General features: G+C 49.0%; 2 protein-coding genes across 3 annotated transcripts; one reads left to right on the forward strand and one right to left on the reverse strand.

The window, feature by feature from the left end:
* Positions 1-100: 100 nt before the first annotated feature.
* tctn2 (tectonic family member 2) lies at positions 101-5315 on the reverse strand. Its single transcript, XM_030358205.1, has 18 exons — positions 5168-5315; positions 4891-5001; positions 4453-4523; positions 4048-4249; positions 3771-3871; positions 3283-3482; positions 3058-3178; positions 2807-2963; positions 2604-2687; positions 2386-2508; positions 2225-2302; positions 2039-2134; positions 1641-1758; positions 1290-1393; positions 1020-1161; positions 696-839; positions 530-618; positions 101-349 (listed from the first exon to the last, which is right to left on the reverse strand). Exons 1-18 carry the CDS (start codon positions 5244-5246, stop codon positions 228-230), a joined length of 2142 nt encoding a protein of 713 aa, XP_030214065.1. The 5' UTR covers positions 5247-5315; the 3' UTR covers positions 101-227.
* A 191-nt stretch (positions 5316-5506) lies between these two features.
* si:ch211-225b11.4 (thyroid adenoma-associated protein homolog) lies at positions 5507-23873 on the forward strand. Of its 2 annotated transcripts, none has more exons than XM_030358377.1 (31): positions 5507-5839; positions 5953-6133; positions 6212-6298; positions 6407-6434; positions 6529-6677; positions 6790-6912; positions 7136-7256; positions 7757-7911; positions 8595-8679; positions 8814-8950; positions 9181-9378; positions 9513-10236; positions 10416-10568; positions 12420-12529; positions 12627-12787; positions 13221-13372; positions 13681-13845; positions 14258-14418; positions 15147-15284; positions 15373-15477; positions 15783-15983; positions 16810-16960; positions 17752-17998; positions 18149-18385; positions 18974-19178; positions 19946-20134; positions 20579-20820; positions 21249-21449; positions 21597-21914; positions 22095-22297; positions 22486-23873. In XM_030358377.1, exons 1-31 carry the CDS (start codon positions 5718-5720, stop codon positions 22716-22718), a joined length of 5682 nt encoding a protein of 1893 aa, XP_030214237.1. In that variant the 5' UTR covers positions 5507-5717; the 3' UTR covers positions 22719-23873. The 2 variants fall into 2 exon arrangements, with proteins under 2 accessions (XP_030214237.1, XP_030214238.1); XM_030358378.1 differs by having other exon boundaries at positions 5514-5839; positions 21249-21410.
* The last annotated feature ends 727 nt before the right edge of the window (positions 23874-24600 follow it).

Consider the following 24600-nt stretch of genomic DNA (forward strand, 5'->3'; position numbering starts at 1 on the left):
GCAGATGACACTTTAACGCTATTGCAGTCCATCGGGTCATCTTTACATTATCATGAACGTACAGTATAAGAAGTGTAGACAAATTAAACGTTCCAAACTATTTTCATTCTTTTGTAAATAATTCATGTTTATTATGGATCGGGTGTGGCTTTTAGTAATGAATGTGTGATCAATCATCATAATCATATTCCATTATTTTATGAGACAGGATAACTTGTCTCATGCGGTTACAATGAGGAGGTATTCCACGCCTGTCTGATCTGTTTCCATGGAGTTCCAAGAACTGAGGCAACGATGAAGAAGAAAACCAAGATGAGGCCTTTTGCCAATGACTGTGAATATGGCTCACCTGAAACAGAAAAATCAAAAATCAGTGATAGTTTTACCATGTCCTTATATATACACCTATGAATAGGTTTCGGGTTGAGGGCTCAGCTAGCCCACACCTAATATGTCCATGGCACACGCAGACACCCTTACATTCAGAATTACTTTCAGTAAAAAGTGTAATTAAATGAATAATAATTACCTGTGTAATATCTGGTAAAAGGAAATGCAAGTTCTGGCCAGCATACATCATTCCTGTCACAGTCATACTCTGTGAAGTTGACCTGGAACCTGGGGATGGACACAGCACGTCAGGTTGATGTTGTTTTAGGTTTTTCATAAGCACTTGATGTGTAATGATGGAGCACCTGGTTTTGGGGGGCCCTGAGTTAACAAGGACGTCTGTAAAGGTGACCGAGGAGGAGACAGGAAACAGTTGTGTCTCCATTGGATCCAAACAGGAAGAAGGGTCTCCTCCTCCACACTCCAACCTCCAACTGGACATTTTGTAACTGAAAAATAAACACGGAAAGAAATGAAGAATCATTTTTATTACTTATTTGGTTACATATTTGAGCTAAAAATATATTTTTTTGTCCTTCTTGAGCAATGTCATCCTTTGCAACATTGGTTGCGATAGTGTCTTACTGATAAGCCTCAATCTTCCAGTGAGATACATAAAGACTTTGTACCTGATGGTTAGGGCCTGTATCTCCCTCTGAGGCACGCCGCCCACCTCGCCTGTGACAGCGCTCCTGACGTGCACGTGTTGGTGCCACAGGACACCGGAGCACCAGCCGCCTCCATCAGCGCTGCTCCCATTCACCAGCACGTCTGGAAACCGGAGGACATTCAAAGGGAATACATGGTTTTCGGACTTTGTGGAACACTTGTGGAACATTGGCCTGTATCTTCTGACTGCTGTTCACCTGAGATCCCTGAGGAGCAAGTGGTCTACTCACAGCTTATCTTTAGCCAGTCTGCCATCCTTTGGAAATCGGGGTCCCCCGTTTTCGCCACGTGTGTCGCCATCACTAGGGAAGCTTGGAGAGAGGCGACCATCTCCCTAGACACAAGTAGGATCAAAAGTTGAAGACAAGTCAAATAAATGTCTGTCAAAAAATTTAAGTTGGAACTTCTAATTTCTGGAATAGAAATGTTTTGTGCACATACAGGGTTCGAGAAAACCGTTGAAGTGCATTCAAAAACATTAGTGTACAGAAAAATCGACGGGACCCAGCAGAAACAAACATCCGCTGTACACATAATAAACCAAATCCCACCAGTATCTTCCCTAAGAACACTAAACTTACCTCAGAACATCACACTGGGTCAAGTTATACTGGCTGACAGCCAGAAGGCATCCCGCTGTGGCGTTCACTCCAAACATAACCGGTCTCCTCTCAGCCGTAGAACAGACACCGTCACCAACTGAGGCAGGGAGATAGTGATCAAGGATTTCGACATTATGAACAATGCAAAAAGCAAACAACAGGTCCATCCTGCTTACTCACAAACACGAATACAGATCAAGTGTTTATTACTAGGCTTTATAATCTAAAGTGCATTGACTAAAATGGTATCCGAGTTAAGATGAAGGTAAGTGTCTCTATAATCATACCTCACATATAGTTAATGAGAAACTTGTCCAAAAGGTTGCGGTGTATACACAAAGTGTATTTTGTCCAATAATGGGCACACAAAATATTACCTGGTTGCCAAATATTTATTGAGCTCCTCTCTATGAATGTGGTGTTGTCCAAAGTATCCCCAGACCCGGCCAGCACCGGCGCTCCCACCAGGTACCCTGAGGACAAGATACCAGGAAGATGTATACATCCCAGAAGGGAAACTTGTGACTAACCAGCATGTGCCAGGATTTCACTTTTTTACAAACCTGGGTTTCCCGACTTCTTATGTTGATCAGTAACATTCCCGCTCAGAAAGACAGAAGAATACCTTGCAGTCACCGCCACTGGGCAAAAGACAGGAGAGAAACAGTAGCAGTGGCAGACGTAGTTCAAAGTAGTCTGAAACATTTGTTTTTCAGGCCCTTACCACTACTGTTCAGCACAATGGTTCCAACAGTACGCCTCAGTGTTATACTTGTGATGCCATTTGCTTGCCAAAAGAATTGGTAATCCATGGCCAAGGTCACATTCTCACACACCTGTCCCTCATCTTCAGAGACAAAAACAGGTTCATTTGAAAAAAATATTCAAATCAGGAGTACTTTTTAGGATTTAAGGTTGACAATGACAAGATGCCTGCCAAACCTGTTGAATAGGGGGATTCAGAACTCGAAATGAATGGGCTTAAATCCACAGCGACTTCATCTAGGACATCGATCGTTATCACACCTAAAGCAGAAAGACAGAAAATCAACATTTCAAACTCCTATTCTGATATAATACTATAATGTTGATGCATAATTTGAATAGGTAAATCCTCCATATTGATTAGCGTTCATATATTATACCTCCTTGGCCGTCCTTGACTTGAACTCTTAAATCACTTGGAGACATTTGTAAAGGAGGTCCAATTGGACAGAATTTGATAAGAGTTGTACATTTGATGTTGAAGTTTTTCAAATAAGCTACAGGAGCCGTATTGGCACACTGCCCTGCAAAAAGTTCCTGCAAAGAAATAATCATGTTGGGTTTCTTTAGTGCAAGTCCTGAGTGCTGAATCTATAATGAAGGGATATCACATTAACACTTAAGAACTGACCTGAGGGATGGTGAAGTATTGATCACTCATGGTGAAGATGGGACTTCCTTGCCGATATTCATCAGCAGGGAGGGGTGCTGACAGCACGGGCCTTTGGAAGGACGGGCTAGGCTTTGGTATGCTTAGTCAAACACAACGGATAGGCATGTTTAGACACAAAGAAACAGACAGGCCTTTAATACCGGTGTTTTAAAAGACATGTGCCTGACAGTCTGGGCCTCTTACAGAGTCTTTCCCTGGTAGAACAGACCAAGGTAGGGGTTGTTCTCCGGCGCCGACATGACACAGAGGAATGGAAACCAGTCCGGAGCGTTGGCGGTGGACTGGGCTGAACACTGGTAATCCGGGGCAGGAGACACCTGCCCACCGAAGGGCCCTTGAAGGCAGTGGCCTTCAAACAGCTTCAACACTTCCTTGGAGCAGTCCTGGTAGGGAACACCACAACCCAGGCAGACACAAGACGTATGAAGTTAATACTTCATTTTAATCCTGTCACCAAAACAAAAAGTCAAACTCAAGACTGGAGGCATTGCTCCTGAGGTGCTCTATATGGTTACTGTGTCAAACGGAAAGAGATAGAACCGTCCAACGAATGGACAAAATAATGGAAATACAGGGAGGGCAGAATGGTTGGAGATAGAATACAACTAAAGATGTTTAAGAAATGGTGCTGAGTGTCAGGAGGGAACATTTGAAAGGGCACTACAGCTGACCTGGTCACAGCAGCAGCGTACGTTACACGCGCCTGACGTCAGATCACAGGGACAGGACCCCAGAGGCTGGTACACTTGGTTAGGAAGCACAGTTCTATTCTCTGAAAGAAATTGGTGAATTATCAGGTGATTATTAAATGGATCACGAAATCTCCAATTCAATTTGGATACGTTTCAATTAAACAGTCGATATGTTTACAGCACACACACTGTTGTGAAAGTCAGAGAGTGTGAGTGAGTGAGTGAGTGAGTGAGTGAGTGAGTGAGTGAGTGTCACCTGATCCAGGGTTAGTGGGTGAAAATGTGGCGTATATCTGGGCCTGGATGTACATGGAGACTGGTGGGACTCCTTCCTGACAGGCAGACAGTTCGAGTGTCTCAAGAACACACAGAGGCTGTTGACAGCAGTCTGTGTCCGTCTCATTGTTCCCACACAACTGCAGACTTCGCTCAAGCTTCAGTTGGATTCGAACTGCTGTCTGCGAAATGGGTAAACGGGTACAAAAAGTAAAGCAGAGGACCATTTGCCTCTCTGCTCAAGTAAACATGCTAAGAGAGATCTGTTTAGTTTAAATTACAAACATCTATGACATGTTTTCCATGAAATAATTTTAGTTAACAATATAATGTACTAATACAAGATAAACGACCAATTTATTAATACATACTTTTAATTTCTTACCTTTCCAATTTGTTCCTTTGTGAGAAGCCATTGTGTAGGCTCTACAGTGCAAGATGGAGGAGGAAGGCTCCCTGCAGAGAATACACTGCTAAGTTATAACAACATCATAGGACTGTGATATCAAGCATGTGAATAATAGTTTGATTCAAATGAATAATTAGGAATATGTATATAACTGTTTTAATCATCACATTAAGTGATCATAATGTTCAGTCAATTCGTTTGTTAACACTTCTTGCAATTCCGTATTTGAAATGTGCATGACGCATGATTCGTTTTGTCTATGGTCTTCGTCCTAATTATTGTTGCATGGATAAAGTTCTGTTCCATTAAAACAGACCAACGATGTGAACTAACGCTATGCTTAGGCCCCAGGAGGAACAGAGCCCGTGCCCCAGAGGCAGAGCCGTGGCCGCCCTGGGCACCACGCCACAGTACCTGTGTCAGATGGAGATGTGTTTTTCAGAAACAGAAGTCGGTCCGACGCATTTCCGAGCAAATATATCGTCAAGGAAGGTCCAGTTGCAACAGAGTAGGAGGGCTGAAAAACTGTTTAACATCATGTTGTATGTCAATAATATACTGTGTGAATAATATACAGTATACAATAAACAGTATCAATGTGATTAAGGTACACTAACATCAGTGGGTAACCTGTAAAGTAAAGCATACTACAACCTATCCCGATAATCGTGATTATACATTGACATCTTACCTAGATCCCCCCCTGTATTTGATAGGGAATCCGATGAAAAGAAAAATAAACTTAAAATAAATGAAAATGTGATGGCCATTTGGGTATTAAAAAGTGGCCATGTTTGTATACGTATTAGGATATCTTAGCAACCAAGCCTTAACCAATCAGCGCTCTGCAGAGCTCTTGCTCTCCTCGTCAAGGACGTAAACCTGACGGCGGACACGCGGACAGCGCCCTCCAACGTCCTCTAAGTCACTCACATTTCAATGCAAGCAAGTGGTCTGTGATGTAACGGCGCAAAAATAAGAAACCATTTAATTGTATCTTCCAGATTCTAACTATTGCTGAGTTTTAATCTATGAATTTCTCAAGAGATTGAGGTTCTCCTTTTTTTTAAAAAAAAGCATTCCACCACCCGGCGCTAGGAGGAAGCACCTCATCGTCGGGTCCAACGTGTGCCACAGGAGTAGGACAAGAGGAAGACGTTTGTCACACGAGGAAAATCTTAGACGTGCCCATGCAACACTGTCAATGAAATCAGATTAACTGATGTACAAAGTGAAACATAATGTTGTCGTTTGAAGATCTGAAGGCAGCTATTGTTGACTTAATTGACACAGAAGATAACCCGCTAGGGGATGTCAGCATGACACTCAAGTCCATTATCAACCAACTGTCCGAGGGATCCAGGTATGGCAACCAATCAAAAATAACTACATAAGAAAAGTTATTTAAATTGTATTGTCATGTGTTTAATATAAGAACTCGGACTTTACATTAATCTTTCTTGGTCACACTCATAGACATACTGTAAAAAGATGCAAGGAGCGCTGCTTAGAAGATGCTTTCCAGTTGCTGAAGAAGATCCCAGATGCGCATCTCTCTTCTTTAGAAGAGGAGCAGCTCCTGCTGCTGGTCAGGCTCCTCCTTTCCATGCAATTAGAAATGGTCAACAGCTCCATAGCTTGTCGCAAACTGGACAAGGTCAGCCCTAGCTTTGCTTTCAATCAATTTTATGGTGCAACATAAGAGGTCGCTTAAAGTTGGGTCTTTCCTTTACAGATTTTGCAGCATCTGGCAAAAGTGAACCACCAGCTGGTTTTAAGAGAAACCTCTCAGTGTTTGCATGACATTGTCCATAGGGACCAGGTAATATATTCGTTAAGTTGTTTTTTTTACTAAAATACGATATAAATGATTGTCAACATATCACGGTTTTAATAATTTCACTGTACTTCCACCACACTTTTTTTCTAGATATTGTCCATTGATGATTTGCAGATAGGTCGGTTAAGATTCTATGCATACATTTCTGCCTTACAGCAAGTAGATTTATAATGTTGTCGTTATTTTAATCTTTATTTCAACGTATTGTTTAGCCTGTATGTTCCTGGAGGACAGCAGGATTGGCAGAGATGTGTGGAGGGAGACCTTTCCGGACCTTCTGGATAAGTTGTCACGGCTGTTCCCTGTTGTAATGGAGCAGGAAGGCTTAAGAAATGGGACATTTTGTTATGCTGCTGTAAAGGTAAATACCACATATTTAACACCCTGTGCATGCAATGTTTAGTTTCCACATGATTCCCCAGTGTGGTCCCAGATCCACGCCTCCTGGTTGAGCCCCCCTGTGCTTCCTCCAGGTGTGTCTGCAGATGTTCCAGCTGTTGCCCGGGGAAGTGGCCCCGCTGGTGTGGGAGCCAAACCCTGCGGGCCCCAGGCTGCAAAGCATCCTGCAGGCCCTCGTGGACGTCATCCTCGGCCAGGTGATCGTCTCGTTGTTTGGCGCTAGGGTCCGATATTCACTTTTAGAATCGTGTCTGCTTGAGTGGAAGGTTCTAGCAGCCAAGCGATTTGTAACCCGGGTTTTTTTCCCGCCAAATGATACAAACTCTTCCCCCATTGCCCGGGGGCAGCCAGGTGTTCAGACACAGGCTGGTGCGTGTAAACGATCTCATAGTGTTAATAAGATCCCCTCTGGTGTTCCAGCGCTCCAACAGGGACACCCGTCTGTTGGCCGGGACCACGGTGTCCATGCTGATCAACACGGCGCCTGACAGCCGAGCGGGCGGAGCGGCGGCCGGCAGCCTGCTGAGGATCTCTGGTTCAGGTGCCCCATCCTCCATTTTGGTTTGTAGACGCCCAATAACTCTCTTAACCATCACAAAAAATGATCCCCAAAACAACTTTGGATCTCACCATGGCAGCCACAAAATAGCAATAATCCAATATTCCAAATGAACCCAACAAGATTTTAAATTTTTCATGACAACTAAAACATAGAAATTCATAGAATGTTTACAATGCACAAAAAACAGTTTTTTTTTTTTTTTTTAACACAATTCACCTTTTTTTGAAAGGCCTCTTAATCCTTTCAGGGACTTTAATAAAGTTCAAAGCATCAAAATATTTGCAGAATAAAGATCCCGCTCAGAAGGAAAAAGAATAAATAAATCCTGTACACTCATTTTGAAAGACTCCCCTAATTCATTTGGCAGAAAGGCTTCCTTTTTGTATATTAAACTGGTATTATTAATTGTATTCTCCCTTATCATTTGTATAATAACCAACAGGAGTAATAAGCCTCGTTCCTCCCTCCCTCTGGCTCAGAGCCCTGGCTGCTGACCGTGGGCGTCCTCACTGTGCAATGTGGCTCCCCGGGGCGGGGCGGCCCGGAGCGGCGGGACGGCGTGGAGCGGCTGGCCGTGGCCAGGGGCCTGCTGATGTGCTGCCGGCCAGACATCCTGCTGTCACCCAGCACAGACGTAGGCTCCCTTCTAAACACCCGACATCCTGCTATCAGCCAGCACAGACGTAGGCTCCCTTCTAAACACCTGACATCCTGCTGTCACCCAGCACAGACGTAGGCTCCCTTCTAAACACCTGACATCCTGCTGTCACCCAGCACAGACGTAGGCTCCCTTCTAAACACCTGACATCCTGCTGTCACCCAGCACAGACTGAACACGCTCCCTTCTAAACTGTTTAAAGGACAATAACTGTGTTAACCCGTCGTAACCGCCTGGCTTCACTAAAACATCGGTTACATAGTGAGTCAAACAGACTTTGTAGTACTGATTGGTCCAGGAGCATTTAGCATGAGTTCACTCTTATCAATTGATGTAAACAATGTTAACGTTGCACTTATGTCTCTGGAATCGATCTAAGTCAGTTTGTGGACAAAACATTCAGCCGCCATACAAGTGCTGAAGTGTAACAAAGACCAATGTGCTACAGCTGTTGTTTAAGTTTGGCGCAGGCGCGCTTATGTTAAGTATTCCTTATCACAATCGCTACTACAAAGTTATTTTGAAAACTGTTCTTGGTAACGAGGGTTTTGGGGAAGCCAGGGGAGATGGAGCTGATTGGTAAATCACCATTGGGAGGGGGAGGAGCTGATTGTTTAATGACCAGGAGGGGGAGGAGCCTTAACCATCTGTCTCTCCAGGGCTGCCTGTTGCTGGCGGATGTGTTTCCCCTGGTCTGCACTCTGTGCCAGGAGAAGCTTGACTGTCACCACTACGTGTTTGAAGGTAACGCCGTCCGTAGCATCATGTTCTGCATCGGGTCTGATGATGACTCAGTTAATGAACAGTGTGATATATTCACTGTGTGTGGGTATGAAGATGAATCAGGGAATGAACAGTTGTATTTACCGTGTGCTCAGTGCTGGCGCTTTGGTTGAAGAAGGTGAAGGACTGCCTTCCTGCCATCTGGGAGCTGACGGGCGTAAGGCTGCTTCCTGATGGGTCCAGCCTCCAGCAGCGGCTCATTCAGGTCATGTGGAACAACGCAGAGAGCCCAGTGAGTTTGGTCTCTTATCTGCTCCTCTAGACGGGTCCTGCTTTAGGTGTGGAGCGCTGCAGTGACTGCTACCGTTACTTTTTGTATGACTTGTTCAAAATGATCTTTCCTCAACTCCATTTTAGAGAGGTTAAATCCCTCGCTGTGTGGGCGAAGGGGCATGTGACCAGTGACATGTGTCATTACCTTCAGTTTTAGTTTTAGTTTTATGCAGATGTCTCCACTGACAGGTTGAGGGCGTGTCGGAGGACGTGCGCGTTGCGTTCCGCCTGCTGCTGGAGCTCTATGAGAGGGACTGCCAGCGGTTTGGAGACACAACCAAGAAGCTGTCACTCAGTCTCCTGCAGCGCGTGACCCAGCTGCCCTGGGAGGCCCGGGCCAAGTACCCTCTCCTCTGTGCCCTGATCCCTCACCTGGGCGCTGCTGTGGTGAGACAAAATGTTACTGTGTCAGCAGACACAAAAACTCTAGTGGAACACAGAGATTTCAACTACGTTCCACATGAACGTTTTGTCTGACAGGGGATACTGATCATGCAGTAAAACCTTCTGTTATTCTCTAGGTGCTGGAACATTACCCAGAGCTCCCAAACCATCTGCTGAAGTGCCTCTCCACCAATCACCTGTCACCGTGCGCATCAGAGCTCCACAAATGTCTGGTCCTGCAGCAGAGGCGGGACCTATGTACAGCCTCACCCGACGCCCCGCCCACTGAGCTGGAGCTGGCCAATCAGTGGGCGAGGCCTTGGCTCCCAGTCCTGCTGGAGGCGCTGAGCTCGGAGTCGACCCTCCTACAGACCAACGCCTCGACCCACCTGCTGCCCGCCACCCTGCAGGCGTTCCCCAGCGCGGTGCACCCCCTCCTGGCCGCCCTGCAGCCCGACACCCCGCAGAACCTCCACGCCTGGGCCCGCGTGCTGGCCGTCCACCGGGCCTCCACGGGCGGCTCCCCCTGGACCCTGCAGGGGGCCTCGGGCCCGCGCAGGCTGCGGCTGGCGCTGGGCTCGGCGGACCACAGGGTACGTATGGCCGCACTGGACCTGCTGTGCTGCAGCCCCAGAAGCAAGGACCCCCCGGGGCCCTTGGAGCTGAGCGCCATGAGGGCCTTCGTCCCCCAGAACCTCAACGGGGAATCCTCCACCTTCCGCCAGCACTTCCAGACGGGGATGCGGCGCTTCCTGGTGCGGATCAGGGACAGCTGCCTGCAGAGCCTCCGGGCACCCAGGGGGAAGGAGGCCCCCCAGGGGGGGGCCCTCGATGGGGGGGGCGTCCTGGAGCAGGGCGTGGGTAAGGTGGCGGGGAAGGTTCCTCAACTGTTTTTGTTTTCAGACATTTACCAGACTTAATTTTTCACTTAGGTGAATGGTATCCTCCCTCTCTCAGTGCTCATATTTGTCCAATCAAACGCTTCATAGGCAGGAGGAAGTGAAACACAGGTTGACAACGTTGCATGGTTTTACCTTCAGATTTCGTGGAGTGGCTGAGTCTACTGTGCTACTCCTACCTGGCCCAAGGGCACAGCTTCCAGAGGAAGAAGACCGCCCTGCTGCTGCTCTCCGCCCTGCTGGAGACCTGCACCGACACCTGGAGCCCCGAGAGGAAGAAGGGCCAGCCCCCAGGTCAGTCTACGTACATGACTCCCCCAGGTCAGTCTACATACATGACTCCCCCAGGACAGTCTACGTACATGACTCCCCCAGGTCAGTCTACGTACATGACTCCCCCAGGTCAGTCTACGTACATGACTCCCCCAGGTCAGTCTACGTACATGACTCCCCCAGGTCAGTCTACATACATGACTCCCCCAGCCCTGAGTCTACATACATGACTCCCCCAGGTCAGTCTACGTACATGACTCCCCCAGGTCAGGTCAGAGTCTAGATACATGACTCCCTCAGGTCAGGTCTAGATACATGACTCCCCCAGGTCAGGTCAGGTCTAGATGCATGACTCCCCCAGGTCAGGTCTAGATGCATGACTCCACATCCAACCCCCAGTCCACTCAGGCCTAACCTGTGTTCTCCATTGACTGGGCGCCACCCGCTGATACTGTAAAGAGTTGAAGGGCTGGTTCTCTGTTGCCTTAAAGGTCCCAGGACATGCCACCAGGTGTGAGTTGCTGTAACAAGGTGCCCTTACAAGCCGATTTGAAAATTTGGCTAATATGACATCTAGGGGTGCAACGGATCACAAAGCTCACGGTTCGGATCGGGTCACGGTTTTTGAGTCACGGGTCGGATCATTTTCGGATCAACAAAAACAATAAAGATAAGAAGACAAATGTGACTTTAAATAAAATCTTTTAACTGTGTAAAAACAAAATAAAGTGAAAAAATTAGGTAATAATCCTGCTTCCTTTAAGCATGGTCAATATTTAAAAAAATTGCAATTTGAGGCATTATTCCTTCTTCTTTTTAACATGGATAGGATAGTAAATAATCCCTAACCCTGGATTTACAATTCAGGATGTCTGCATTGCCTGGGGAGTTTTAGAGTCTACACTCTCCCAAGGCAATGCAGACATCCTTATCTTCTTTTTTTTAGTTTGGTAGCGAAACACAGTTTCTGTGGTGTTTTATTTGGCATTTTGTAAATCCATTGATTTCGGTTGGGAGACTCATGCTCATTGCAAGGGGGGTTGGTTGTAGTCTTTTCGCTCGGTTCTAGCCCTACTGTTGATACGTGAAAAGACTACAACAAAACCTAAAGACGTCCGGTTCCGGTTTACGTTTGAATGGGATTTTTTTTTTTACGGAACGCCAAATAAAACACAACAGAAACTGTATTTCGCTACAATACTTGATGATGTTGTTAATACCGGAATTTTCCTCTAAAAATGCGCTGATCACGTCAACGCACAACTTTTTTTTTTAATCAGCCGATCCGCGGATCACTTGCGTCCCGAACCGTGATGGTTGATCCGTACAGATCACGTGAAACCCGTGAACCGTTGCACCACTAATGACATCACAAGTTGCCGTGTCCACCTAGATGTGTGATCGGTGATCACACATCTAGATATAGGGTGTGAGATAGGTGAGCACCGTTTGCTACAGTCCACTGGGTAGGCTGGTAGACTGATCCATCCAGCGTACATCTAGGTGGATACGCCCACTTGTGATGTCATTAGACCACAAGTGTCAAGAGCGAGATTTTCAAAACGGCTTGTAACGGCTAACCACACTCGCACCTGGTGGCATGTCATAAGACCTTTAAACTGCTGGGGTCTGTTTTTGTATCAACAGCTACTGCTGGCTAGATCACCAGGACATCCATATGTCTTCAGTTTAAACAACTTTATTTATACTACAAGGTTATCCGATATCACATGAGAGGAGAACCATTTCCATGTTGACCGTGGAGGTGTGGCCAGTGATATTATTGGTACGGTGTTCCCCTCAGTGTGGGTTATGTGACACGTCATGTGACACGTCATGTGACGCTGTGGTCTCATTGTGTGGTTCCTGCAGTGTGCGTGTCGGCTCTGATCAACTGGGCCAGACAGAGGGAGCAATGGGACTTCTTCTGCAGGGCCAAGCTGCTCACTCTGATTGGCTGCTTGGAGGACTCCACCAATGAGGTAACCCCCCCCCCCCATCCCGTCCCTCCCCACCCCCCTGGGCAGCCAGCCACGGGAGGCTCTGGTTCACCGCTGTGTCCCCGCCGTGCGTCCCCAGGTCCGCGAGCTCTCCGGCGGCCTGCTGCTGCGGTACTTCCCGGCGGCCTGGCCGGAGGACGTGGCGGCGCTGCTGCGGGGGAGGAGCCGGCTCCTGCTGTGCAGCCCGCGGGTCCCCCAGGCCCAGACGGGGGCCCTCATGACCAAGGTGCTGCTGCACAAGTGAGTCTTTCCCCATCCGGAAACACAACCCGTGTCCTTGAAGAGGATCTTCTGGCCACGCGGTGGTAAAGAATGCGTCCATCCCACGCCGGATGTCAGGTTTAGATTTCGTTGGTGGATTATTGTGTTCCCCTGCTTTGACTCCGGGACACAATCACATAAACCTGTCTGTTAAGAGAAGTTAAGTAGGTTATAAACCATAATGGGGTGTCCCGGCTACAATATAATGTACGACGTTGTCAAGGAAACAATGGGTCCATATTTGTATTTGACCGTTGTTTTGTGTTTGTAGCACGTTGTTTCATCACTGTTAAAAGGCGGAAGGTCTTTAGACCTTTGGAACGTTATTGACCAATCAGGATCAAGTATTTAACGACGATGTCGTGTCCATTTTGCTATTTTCCGCTGCCTTCACACGTTGTCCCCCCTTCAGATGTCCAGACGTCCAGCAGCTGTGGACAGACCACAGCGCGGGCCACAGGGGGACCTCAGGCGTGGTCCAGGATCTGGTCAGAGAACTGGAGCGCCACTACCTCACGGCCAAGGAGGACGTGCTGCTGGGGGCCAGGAGCACGCCGCTGCACGGTGGGCCAACGCAAAACCACAGCACACAAAGGAGTCTGTGGTGGTGCAGCCCAAAGGTCCTGGGTTCAACACTGTCTGCGGTCTACCTGTAGGCCTCCTGGAGCAATAGGCCTAAACACTGCCTGAACCTCAGGGGGTGTGGGTTAAAAAATATCCAAAGTTCATCCAAAGCGCAATATGCAGATTTTAATTAACATTCTAATCTTTTTAAAAAAGCATGAAAAGTAGAGACCAACATGTTAAGTAGACCAACAACCCATCGATGAGCAGCTGGTTGAGTCCTGACGCGGTGTCATCGTGTGGATCAGGGGCTCTGAGCACGCTGGAGAGGTGCCTACTGGAGGCTCCCGGCCGTCTGGGGGACATGCTGGACCACGGCGTGGTGGTGGAGCTGCTGGGCCTGCTGGAGAACATCTCCCTGCTGCTCCTGGGCGTGCTGTACGGAGCACAGGAGAGCCCTCCCCAGGAGAACGGTACGCCGGGTGGACTGGGGGATTGGCCGCAGGCCTGCTGTCGTTAAAGTTGTGAAAGGCTAATTGTGATGCTAACTAGATTCAATTATATAAACAAATACAATATGCAATACATAATTACAAAACACTCAAACAAACTAGAGCAAAGATCGAAACAAAAGATGAAACCTGATGAAAATGTATTTATTATTATTATAAAAGTGTGTGATTAAAGAGTCAATGTGCGGCTGAATGTGTCAGCACCATGGAGGTTAACAACACTGTCGAAACGAGGTCACCCAATAGAAAGAAATGGAAGCTCTGTGATTGCCACTTTAGGTTTGCAGTTTATTATCTGTGTAAAGTACAATGCCTGTATTGTACATTCAGCCTGTGCATGTGGCTGATGTCCAGGTGATCCTCTCTCCCTCAGGTGACGCCCCGCCCTCCTTCTGCGACATGGGCAACGCCCTGAACACGTTGATCGCCCAGGCATCGCCCGGGGGCGGGGCTGGGGAGGAAGAGGAGGAGGACAGCATCCTGTTGACTGAGGAGCACGGCCTTATCCTCACCTGCTGCTGGGTCACCCTCAAGGTAGCCGCCGCTCTTTGGTTTCGCCCCCACGATTCTCGTTGGCTGGCTGCGATGTCACTCTCATAAATGTAGATGAAATGAAGAAATGTAGGGTGTTTTCGGTTTATTCTAGTGCTGACCTACATGGGTTTAATCAGTGCACGGGTGTGTCATTTCTATCGCCTTTCGTAGAACCGTGAGCGATTGTTTTGAATCAGGTCTGTTTCATCGGGGGTCTGTGTTTTTTGTCTGTGTCTGGTTGCATTTCATGTCAATCAAGACCTCTTCCTGACAAGTAGGAGGTTCTTGCCCCCCGTGGATCACCGCTGGAGGGCCTACCACCCCTTTTTTTTTTTCAACCTCACACATTTTGGATCTATGGGGACCACTAATGAGCCACTTCTGAGAGAAGTATGACTCCATCGTCGGGTCCTGTGGACTCTCGAGTGAAGCTTGAGAGAGAGGATTTTGTTGGACCACTGAAAGTGCGGCTCAGTGTTAGATTTAGGTGAAGGTTGTGGAGTAGGTGAATCCAAAAGGGACGTTTGCTGCCACAAGGGGATCGCAGAGCGAGACTTTCTCTCGATACAATCCAATAGTAGACCGATTTCAAACTCATTTAGGCACTGAAGCCAAAGGTTTCCTTTTAATGTCACGTATGTAATTTAGTGTTGAATAAATCACTCACACCAAGCCATATGTCCCATCTGACAGTTTTATACAATTAGATTTCTTTGTCTCGTCTCCAGGGAGTAGGGATCTTCTTGGGTCTACTTGTGGAGCGACTGCTAGCAGAAGGCAAACCGGAGGCGTGTCTTCTTACAACAGAGGACCTCAAGAGAGGATCCAAAGTGTTCAAGAACATTCTCCTCAAGTGTCGCCACTGGGTGAGTCGCATTCCACGACGAGGAGGTTTTGTGTGTGCAAAACAAATTCATCCCCCTGAAACGGTATGTTCTCCTCCTCGCCCACCAGGGGGCGGTGGAGGGCTGCGGTGCCGGATTCACCCGGTTCTGCGCAGCGCTGTTGACAAGCTGGGATCCAGAGTGGAGGGACATCCCGGAACACATGCTGAGACAGGTGAGCCCAGAGGAATGCTGGGAAATACATCATGTACATGCTGGAGGACAACGACATTCCAGAAACCGTTTGTCAAGTTCTGCTGCTGTTGGAGAACAGTCTCTCTCTCTCTCACTCACTCACTAACAGTGGAACTCTGAGCAACATTTCATTTGAAGAAGCTGATTAGTAATGAATTTGATAGACTATAATTAACATAAGTAGCGTAATTGATTTGCAACAACACGACTGTCTCTCCCCTCGCTATCGCCTCCTGTCTATCTGACTCTGTCCCTCTGACTCTGTCTCTCTCTCTCTCTCTCCAGGGGCTGCAGGTGGTCCGATCGCCCCGCCCCAGCTCGGTGACCCGGCGGGGGGCGGGCCTCCCCATGCTGCTGCTCTGCGTGGCGTCGGCCGAGGAGGCCAACCGCTCGCGGCCCCTCCTATCGCTCAGCGTGGGCACCCTGCTGGACACGGCCCGGGACCCCCTGCCGGCCCACTGGGACCAGACCCTCGACCTCCCCCAGGTCAGTAGAACCCCCCCCCCCCGACCCCTTTACTCATGCCCTGTCCCATGTTAACCCTCCAGCCTGGCTCACTGAGTGGAGCACAGCTGCGTCACATCAAGGCTTAACTGGCTGGTAGCGAAACCAGCCAATGAGAGGGGGGGGCAGGCCCACTGACCAGCCAATGAGAGGGGGTGCGGGCCCACTACGGGATTGAAACCTGAAACCTATTGTAAACATCCTCTCACCGTCCTTAATGTTACAACTACTTAAAGGGATACTTCACCCATTTAGAACCGGCGTTCTATCATTATAAAATCGCTATTGTAATATAAATAAATATATAAATAAATATCAGTCTAAACCAGTCTCCCCTTGGCCCATTTTTTCTCATCTAATTTTCTCCTGAAATGACGTCAAATGACACGTTTGACGTCATTTCGGGAGAAACCTCTTGTCCCGCTAGAAGGGCCGAGGACTACAACACACTTTTGGTGGCAAATTTTTCCACCAATAAGGAATGAGAGGGGGCGGGAGCTCGCGTACGGGAGACCGACAGGTGGGCGGGGCAGCGAGCGCAATGCACTGTGGTAGTTGGAGGTTTTCTTACTTTGAGCCAGAGAGACCATGAAAACACTCTTTCTGCCTTTTTTCAGGCTAGGATGAACCAATTTCAATTTTTTTTTCACATTTATAATACATTGAATTATTTAATTCATAAAACCTTCATATTCCCACCGGTGAAGTATCTCTTTAATTTTGGATGAAGTAGTTATAACCATCCAAAGCCTGTCTGGCCTCTGACCAGTTCTTGCTCTCTCTTCTCTCCCCCTCGTGACCCCCCCAGGTGTGCGCGGTGCACACGCTGCAGGCCCTGGTCCGGGGCTCCCTGCTGGGGGGAGCCATGCTGCAGTATGCTTCCGATGTGGCCGTTCTGTCCCTGACGCTGCTGCGCTCGCCGTGCTGGGCCATGAGGAACGCTGCCCTGCAGCTCTACAGTAAGACTAGGGATGGGGACCATTCATATTTATTGATATCCATACCATATTCGATACTCCTTAACGATCCGAGTCTTTATCGATACCACTATTGATACTTTTCTATTAATTGGAGGAAATACGACGCGTTTTTAGTGATGAAGAAAATATTTTGGAAATAAATAATTGTATTTTAAATTAAATATGTCAGTAGTTTTAATTATATATACTAAAATGATTAGAGCACTATACAACTGTATTAGTAATACAGAAACATGAGTAATACAGTATTACGCATGTTTCTCACCAAAAACTAAATTTACCGTTTCTCTGTTATATTTACAATTCCTTTCAAAAACATTGGTGGACACGCTGCAGTGATTGGATTGATTTGATTTAAATGCCGTTACGCGACTCGAGGGACACAACATTACGTTACAGGACCTACGGGACAAAAATAATGCAAAATGAGCGACGGGACTCAATAGTGGTATCGATAAGTTAATGATTTTCGGCTTTTGAAAAAAATGGAACCGGGTCCTTGATAGAACGGGGTCTCGCTCCCCATCCCTAAGTAAGACCCCGTGGACCCCTCACTGATCGGCGTCCTGATGTCTGCAACAGATGTCAGTCATGGCTCTAGTGTCGCCGCCCCAGGGGCTGCCCCTGTCCGTACTGTTGACTCGGGTCTTGTTTGTTGGCAGTCGAATCAAAGACTTTAAAGCATTGTTTTCTGTGTGTCCTGCACGCTCAATATGCTGGTGGTGTTACGTTGTTGCTGCCCTGCCTACTTCATAACCTTTGACCCCCAGGCTCCCTGTGCTCGCGGGTGCTGGGCCAGCGGCCGGGCGGCGCCCGGGACGGCCCGGTGCAGCACGGCGCCTCGGCCCCGGCCTTCTTCCTGCAGCACGGCGCCCTGCAGCCCTTCCTCCTGGGGGAGCTGCGGGCGGCGGCGGGGGACCTGCGGGGCGCGGGGGCCCGGCTCCGCCTGCAGCCCTCGCTCTACCCCATCCTCACCCTGCTGGCCCAGCTGCAGCCCGGGGGCCCGGCGCCCACACGGTCAGTGGGGGTGGGGCTCTCCTGAATGTCCTGCCTGTGATCCTGGGGCTTTTATATAGATACAAATATATAATATATATATTATACATTCAATATATATAAACACAAGAACATTCGTAGTGCTGTCCAAAGTATGAATCTCTTCTGCAGAGACCTGTCGGGCTTCCTGGAGCCGTTGCTGCAGCTGGCGGCCAGTCCCGTCCACAGCGTGAGGACCATGGCGGCCAAGGCCCTGGTGGCCACAGCGTCGCCCGCGGAGCACGGCGCCCTCCTCCTGCAGCTCAGCGCCCGGCTCCCAGTGCGGCCCGCCCGCTGCTGCCACAACCGGCTGCACGGCCAGCTGCTGCAGACACGCGCTCTGCTCGACGCGGCTCTGAGCTCGGCCAGGTACGCTCTAATGAGAGGGGACCGGGCCGGACGGGGAATCAGACCGGGGGTCGTTGATTGTTTCATTCTTTCAATGAGGTGTCTGTGTTTGTGCGGTTAAAGCCGCTGTAGGTAAGGTCACAGAGTTTTCTCTCCCTACGGTTTTCCGTCATTCTGAATTATTGCATTTCACGCACCTGTGATTGACAGGCAAGATAGATTGCCTTAACCAATCAGGGAAGGGATGCTCTGATTTGACAGAAGTAAGCCGGAAGCAGTCTAAAATCGATAAGATCTCATACAGAGGCAGGCAGAAGCAGATATCCTCACAACCCATTTCACTCATTATTTGCTGGTGGAGGCTTTGCCTTTACTAAGAAACGACACTGAAATGACTATTATATCGTACCTACAAAACCATTCATTTATGATAATTTAGTCTAGAAGTTACCACTGCCATAAATAATATTGAATGATGAATTTGTCTTGTCCTTAAGATGAGGTGGGGGTGAAAGAGTAATGCAGGTTCGTCTCTGGTTCACTTAAGAATTGGAACAATGGATGGACAGACACTTTCAAGAAGTACCAAGTCCCTGTTTTTCGTTACAGGTACGGTTCCTGTGAACTCGGGGAGGTGTTAAGCCGGATCGAGGCGTCCTATTGGCTGGCGGGCGCGGCCCAGCGCTGCCCCCTGGTGCGAGCGGCCTACCTGGCAGTGGTCAGCACGCTGAGAGCCCAGTGTTCCCCAGCCTTCCTCCACCAGCTCAGCGGCTCGCTGCTGCAGGAGCTAAGTCAACCACAGCCCCGGCTCCAGGTGCTTAGGACGCTTTCCACCACACAACGTAGAGAACACACTCCGATACACAGTAGAGCATGCACTCCACCACTCACAACGTAGAGCACACACTCCAATACACAGTAGAGCATGCACTCCAGCACTCACAATGTAGAGCACACACTCAACCACACAACGTAGAGCACACACTCCAACACACAACGTAGAGCACACACTCCAACACGTAACTTAGAGCACACACTCCAACACACAACGTAGAGCACACACTCCAACACACAACGTAGAGCACGCACTCAACCACACAACGTAGAGCACGCACTCCAACACACAACGTAGAGCACACACTCCAACACACAACGTAGAGCACGCACTCAACCACACAACGTAGAGCACGCACTCAACCACACAACGTAGAGCATGCACTCCAACACACAACGTAGAGCACACACTCCAACACACAACGTAGAGCACACACTCCAACTCACAACGTAGAGCGTCAAGCCTTATTTGATGTTATGTTGTCTTAAAATCCGTGCGTTTGTATCCCCTTGCCTGGCACACTGTTCATGTATTTCAACAACTTCGATACGTTCTTACGTTTTATCAGCTGCTGTCACCAGTAACAAGCCCTGTAAAAAAAGAAAGGCTTGATTTGTTTTTCTACAGGATTGTTTGAAAAGTACACCAAAGCTAATTAAAACCGGTTAGTCTTGTACGTAGTAGGACAATGACAGGAGGACTAACCTAACTTGAACACATTCCAATCCCCCTTGTCACCTGCACAGGTTGGATCGTTGTTCTACCACCAAACCGCCGCTCACTTCCTGTGTGTGGACCCAGCGTGGGCGGGCCAGATGTGGCAGGGCTTTCCATCGGCCAGTCCCGACCTGAAGCTCTCATTGGTGACCTGGGTAGCGGAGGGGCGTGGCCTAAGCACAGGCAATTTGCAACTGGTGGTCCTGAGAGTGCTGCAGGCGAGTGTGTTTTCTCAGGTGATCTGGAGAGGGCTGTAGCTGTGTTCTCTCTAGCCGGGGGATCGTACAAACGCCCAGAGACATGAAGCTTATTTATGAATCCTCAAAAGCCACTTTATTTTCAAGTTCGAGTTCCTTATTTAGTCAGATACACAATAAACACACAGTAGCAGTCATTGCTGGCAGTGCAATTCAAGTGTTCCATCTGGCAATAGGCCGTATTCTACCACTCAGAGTACATACGGTGTCGAGGTATTAGAGATCTATAACCAGTGACAAGTGAAAGTATATGCGCAACGTTTAAAGAACAAAATGACAAGGGTAATACGCAAATCCCATTGGTGCTTGAATGGCGCCCCCGTTTCCTCCAACTCCATGAAGAAGTGTGACCGCTGAACAGGCAGTCATATGAGGGGATCAGATTGGATATGGTTCTGTGTGCAGGCCAACCTGAAGGAGGCGCTGCTGAGCGACTACGTGGAGTACCGGAGGAGCTACCTAGCAGCGCTGGTGGCCGGGATGACCCCGGGGGCCTGGCCCTCTCCGGCCCCTCAGGCTGACCCGGTGCAGGAGGCGGAGCTTCAGCAGAGTCTGGAGCTGTTGCTAGGAGACCTGGAGGCGCAGAGAGGGGGCCCCGAGCTGCTGTCCCAGGCCCTGTGTGCTGCCAGTGTGCTGCTGGCCCGCAGGTCCTGACCCTCCCCCTCACCCTCCAGCAGAGCACCCCCCCCCCCCCCACTAGAACAAGAAGGGGAACTTCATGTTCAAACTAAAGCTTGGTGGATTCATGAATATGTAGACTGATAATCTGCCTTTGTTGAATCATGTACTTGGTTTTTAACCCTTGTTTGGATTATAGTTGAGTTTAGTATATTCTTTATATTCAACTCCTCATAATCAAGGGAGCCTCGCAACCCCATATTCGGTCACTCGCATGTCTCATAGAACATGAATCAAAGTTCAATAACAACATTCTGGCCTGGTTGCCTCACTGGTTGCCACACTTTTTTATGTTTGCATATGTAAATAACAAAATACATATATACATATATTACATTTTCTCTTTCTTTCTTGTCTCTTTCTCTCTCTGCCCCCTCCCTTCCTCCCTCTCCCCCAGACCTCAGGATCCCACCTCCCGTCGTTGGTGCAGCCTCTTGGAGGGCTACTGTTCTCCAGGGGCCCCTGAGGTCCTGCGGCTCGCCTGCGCTAAAGCCCTGTGTCTGGCTGGGAACCCCCTGATGAGCCCGGCCGGGACAGTGGACCCCGACATCAGCCCCAGGTACCAGGCTGGGACAGTAGACCCCGACATCAGTCCTAGGTACCAGGCTGGTGATGACGGTGAAAGACCAGTACAAAGCTCTAAAGGGGAGGATTCTGAGAGAAGGACCGAGGGAGTTTACACATGTTACCCTCATTACCAAACGTTTAGGATATTTCCATCATGTGCGGTTCTGTCCCCCTGCAGGCTGATCAACACGGGCCTCTATCTGCTGCAGGACCAGAACCAGCAGGTCCGCGTCACGGCGGCCCGCTTCGCCTCCACACTGCGCCACCTCAGCACTGGAGGAGCAGGAGGAGGTGGAGGAGCAGGAGGAGGAGGAGCAGGAGGAGGAGCAGCAGGGCAGAGCAGCCTCCATCTCATGCAGGTCAACCAGGAGGTACCTTTCGTCCTGGACTTCCTGTTGGAGAGCTGCTGGGAGCGTCCGGCCACGCTAGGGGTGCTGTTGGGGCACCTGCCCGAGCCGGACCTCCCGTCGGTGCTGAGGGAGGCGCAGGAGAACCGGTGGGTTCCTCAGGAAGGTGTCTGATCTGTACACCGTCAGCTAACCTCATAATGAATTAATGAGTTAATCATGTGGTCATATAATGACGGTTGTTGCTCATCATTGCCCTAAAGTCGACTCCAGCGTCCTGCTGTGCTGTAATTGGCTCATCACTGCTAATGGGATGATAATGACTGCAGGTGCTCCAGTCTGTACGAGCAGGACGAGGCCAACGTGTTCGCCGAGCCCTCCGTCATGGCGGCCTTCCTGCTGCCCCCGCTGCTACACATGGCAGAGAAATACCCAGCATGCCCGGCGCTGGCAGAGCGCCTGCGGGCGTGGGCCAGCAGGGCCGCGCCCCGGGTCCTGGAAGACCTGGCGGCATGCAGAGCCCTCCGGCCAGGTGGGTGTGGACCACGAGGCAGGGCCGAGGTTCACCTCCTGAAGAACGTAGAAATGGGCTTTAGCATTTAACCCCCTGGAGCTGGTAGGCTGCTAGCATGCCAAGCAGGCTTTGAAAGACCGTTGTTTTGACTATGAAATCAGGGCCGATTTCTGTTAACGATTGTCATGATTTGTGGTCCGCCCCAGGCCACGCCCTGGACGCCGCCTGGCTGGCTGTTCTGACGCACTCCCGTTTCCACGGCGCCCTGTGCGGCCTGTTGGGCAGGGCCGCCCTGCTGCTGCGGCTGCTTCAGACGACCTCTGACCTCCGACCCCTGGCTGACCCTTTGACCCTGCAGCGCGACGTCCAGGACTTGTTGTGTCTGATGGGTCAGAACGGCCTCCACTTCCCTTCCGCCTTCAGGGAGGCCGTGGCCTGAGGCCAACCTTCCTGAGGCCACCGGGTCTGGGCCCACAGCCTCTGAGGGTCCAAGCCACTATGTGGCTTTGGAACCGAGTACTGCCGTTTATTAAAGACAACGTGCTACACCCGACCTACCAGAGCAGCCAAACCTGCAGGAGTCATTCACTCTGGTGGGGGTGAATCAACATGAACATGAACATGGACATGAACATGATGCAAAAGTCCTGTTTCTCCAGAACATTGAGATAGCTAGCCTGTTGTCTGCGTGTCATACTAGCTGCTGTTTTAACACAAGACTTTGACCGGTTAGTTTAAACAACACTCCCATTGCACACCTGATGGCCATCAGCAGCCACTATGGAGGGGGAGCGGTGGTCTCACTGAAGTCGTGCTCAGCCATTCTATAGCTGCTTTGGAAAGGTCCGAAGGCTTCATAGGTTTGAGCTCGTACCCTCTGCACGTTCCCTGTAGCAGGAGACCTCTGCTCTTCCTCTGATTAGATTCCATCTCCATGGTGAAGCGTAGCTGAGTTGGGAACAAATGATGTAATGCGGCAGGGAGGCCAGCGATTGGCAGAGTGGTCCCACGCGGGGCCAGACGTTAATGGTCCATTAGAGGCCTTCTGACCACATAATGGGCCATCCCCATGAGGGACACACTCACACAGCTCACTTCAACAGTGGATCCCACAGAACTCTTGTGTCCAGCTGGATAACTACATTCATACAATCATCACTTTCTGCTCTAGGCCTGTGTTGATCATTCATCTCGATAGCAGCCGGCGCAACAAGCTAATACCGACGTGAATAAATGGTGCTAATGATGACATTAAGGTGGGCAGTTGTATCACAACAGCCTACTTTTAGTGATTGAACAGGGTTAGTCTTGTTGTGATTTATTTTCTCTGATTCCGTCTTGTCAGGGATGCGACTCCTAAAGCCCAGAGCCTTGTGTAGGTGTCCAGTAGAAACACCTTGGATGTCCGCCCTCATCACTGCAGCAGATCCGTTCACCTCCAGACGTCTTTGTAAAACATACCAAAGACATTTCCTGCAAACATGCTGTTTCCACATCGTTCTACTATAGCTTTATGAGATGCGTCATCTTACCAATTTCCCTGAACAAGCAACATTTTTAATAAACTGTTTTAGGTTGAATTAACCAAGGGTTAGTGTGTGTATGTGTGTGCACGTTATTGGCAAGTGACCATCTGGGCATTTGCTTTCCGAGCGGCTGAGCCTCCGTGCGTCTGATCAAATGATGAACCCTGCAGCGCTGCGGGCCGCTAACACGCACACCGCATCGGTATATCTTTATATTAGATAGATAAGGAGGTTTGTTTTTTCAAACATGTTGCACGAGGCTCCTGCGTATCAGTAAGATGTATCCAGACAAGGAACGAGACATGGAGAGCGACGGGAAGAATACGGGATGTACTTTTGTGAGCTGAATTTAATCACTTTCAACCAGGAAATCAACTAAATCCCAATGGCTCAGTGTGTGTTTGGGTGGGGTGTACTTCGCCAGGGTCAGCGTATGTTGCATTCTGCAGCTTACTGACCCCTGCCTCTCCTTCCTGTTCTCAGCCTCCTGCACCGGTCAGGTTGGTTTTAACGGGCATATTATCACTGATCCCGACTAAATGGAAAGCAGAAGGGATTCCTTGCTCTGCGACTCCAACTCAATAACGGGGACAGATTTGTGCTGAAATTAATAAAATAAAATACAATTTAAAAAAACACATCTCCAATAGGTGTGTCCGAAACAAAATGATGGAACAATAAAATTGTTAATTTTATAACTTCATAAATATCTGTAGTGTCAAAAGGTATCGACATAGAAGATTATTCTTCTCAGGCGAGGATCATCTATTGAAATATTATTTCGTTTGATTTAGG

This window comes from Gadus morhua, chromosome 6, assembly GCF_902167405.1.
Source record: "Gadus morhua chromosome 6, gadMor3.0, whole genome shotgun sequence".
NCBI lineage: Eukaryota > Metazoa > Chordata > Actinopteri > Gadiformes > Gadidae > Gadus > Gadus morhua.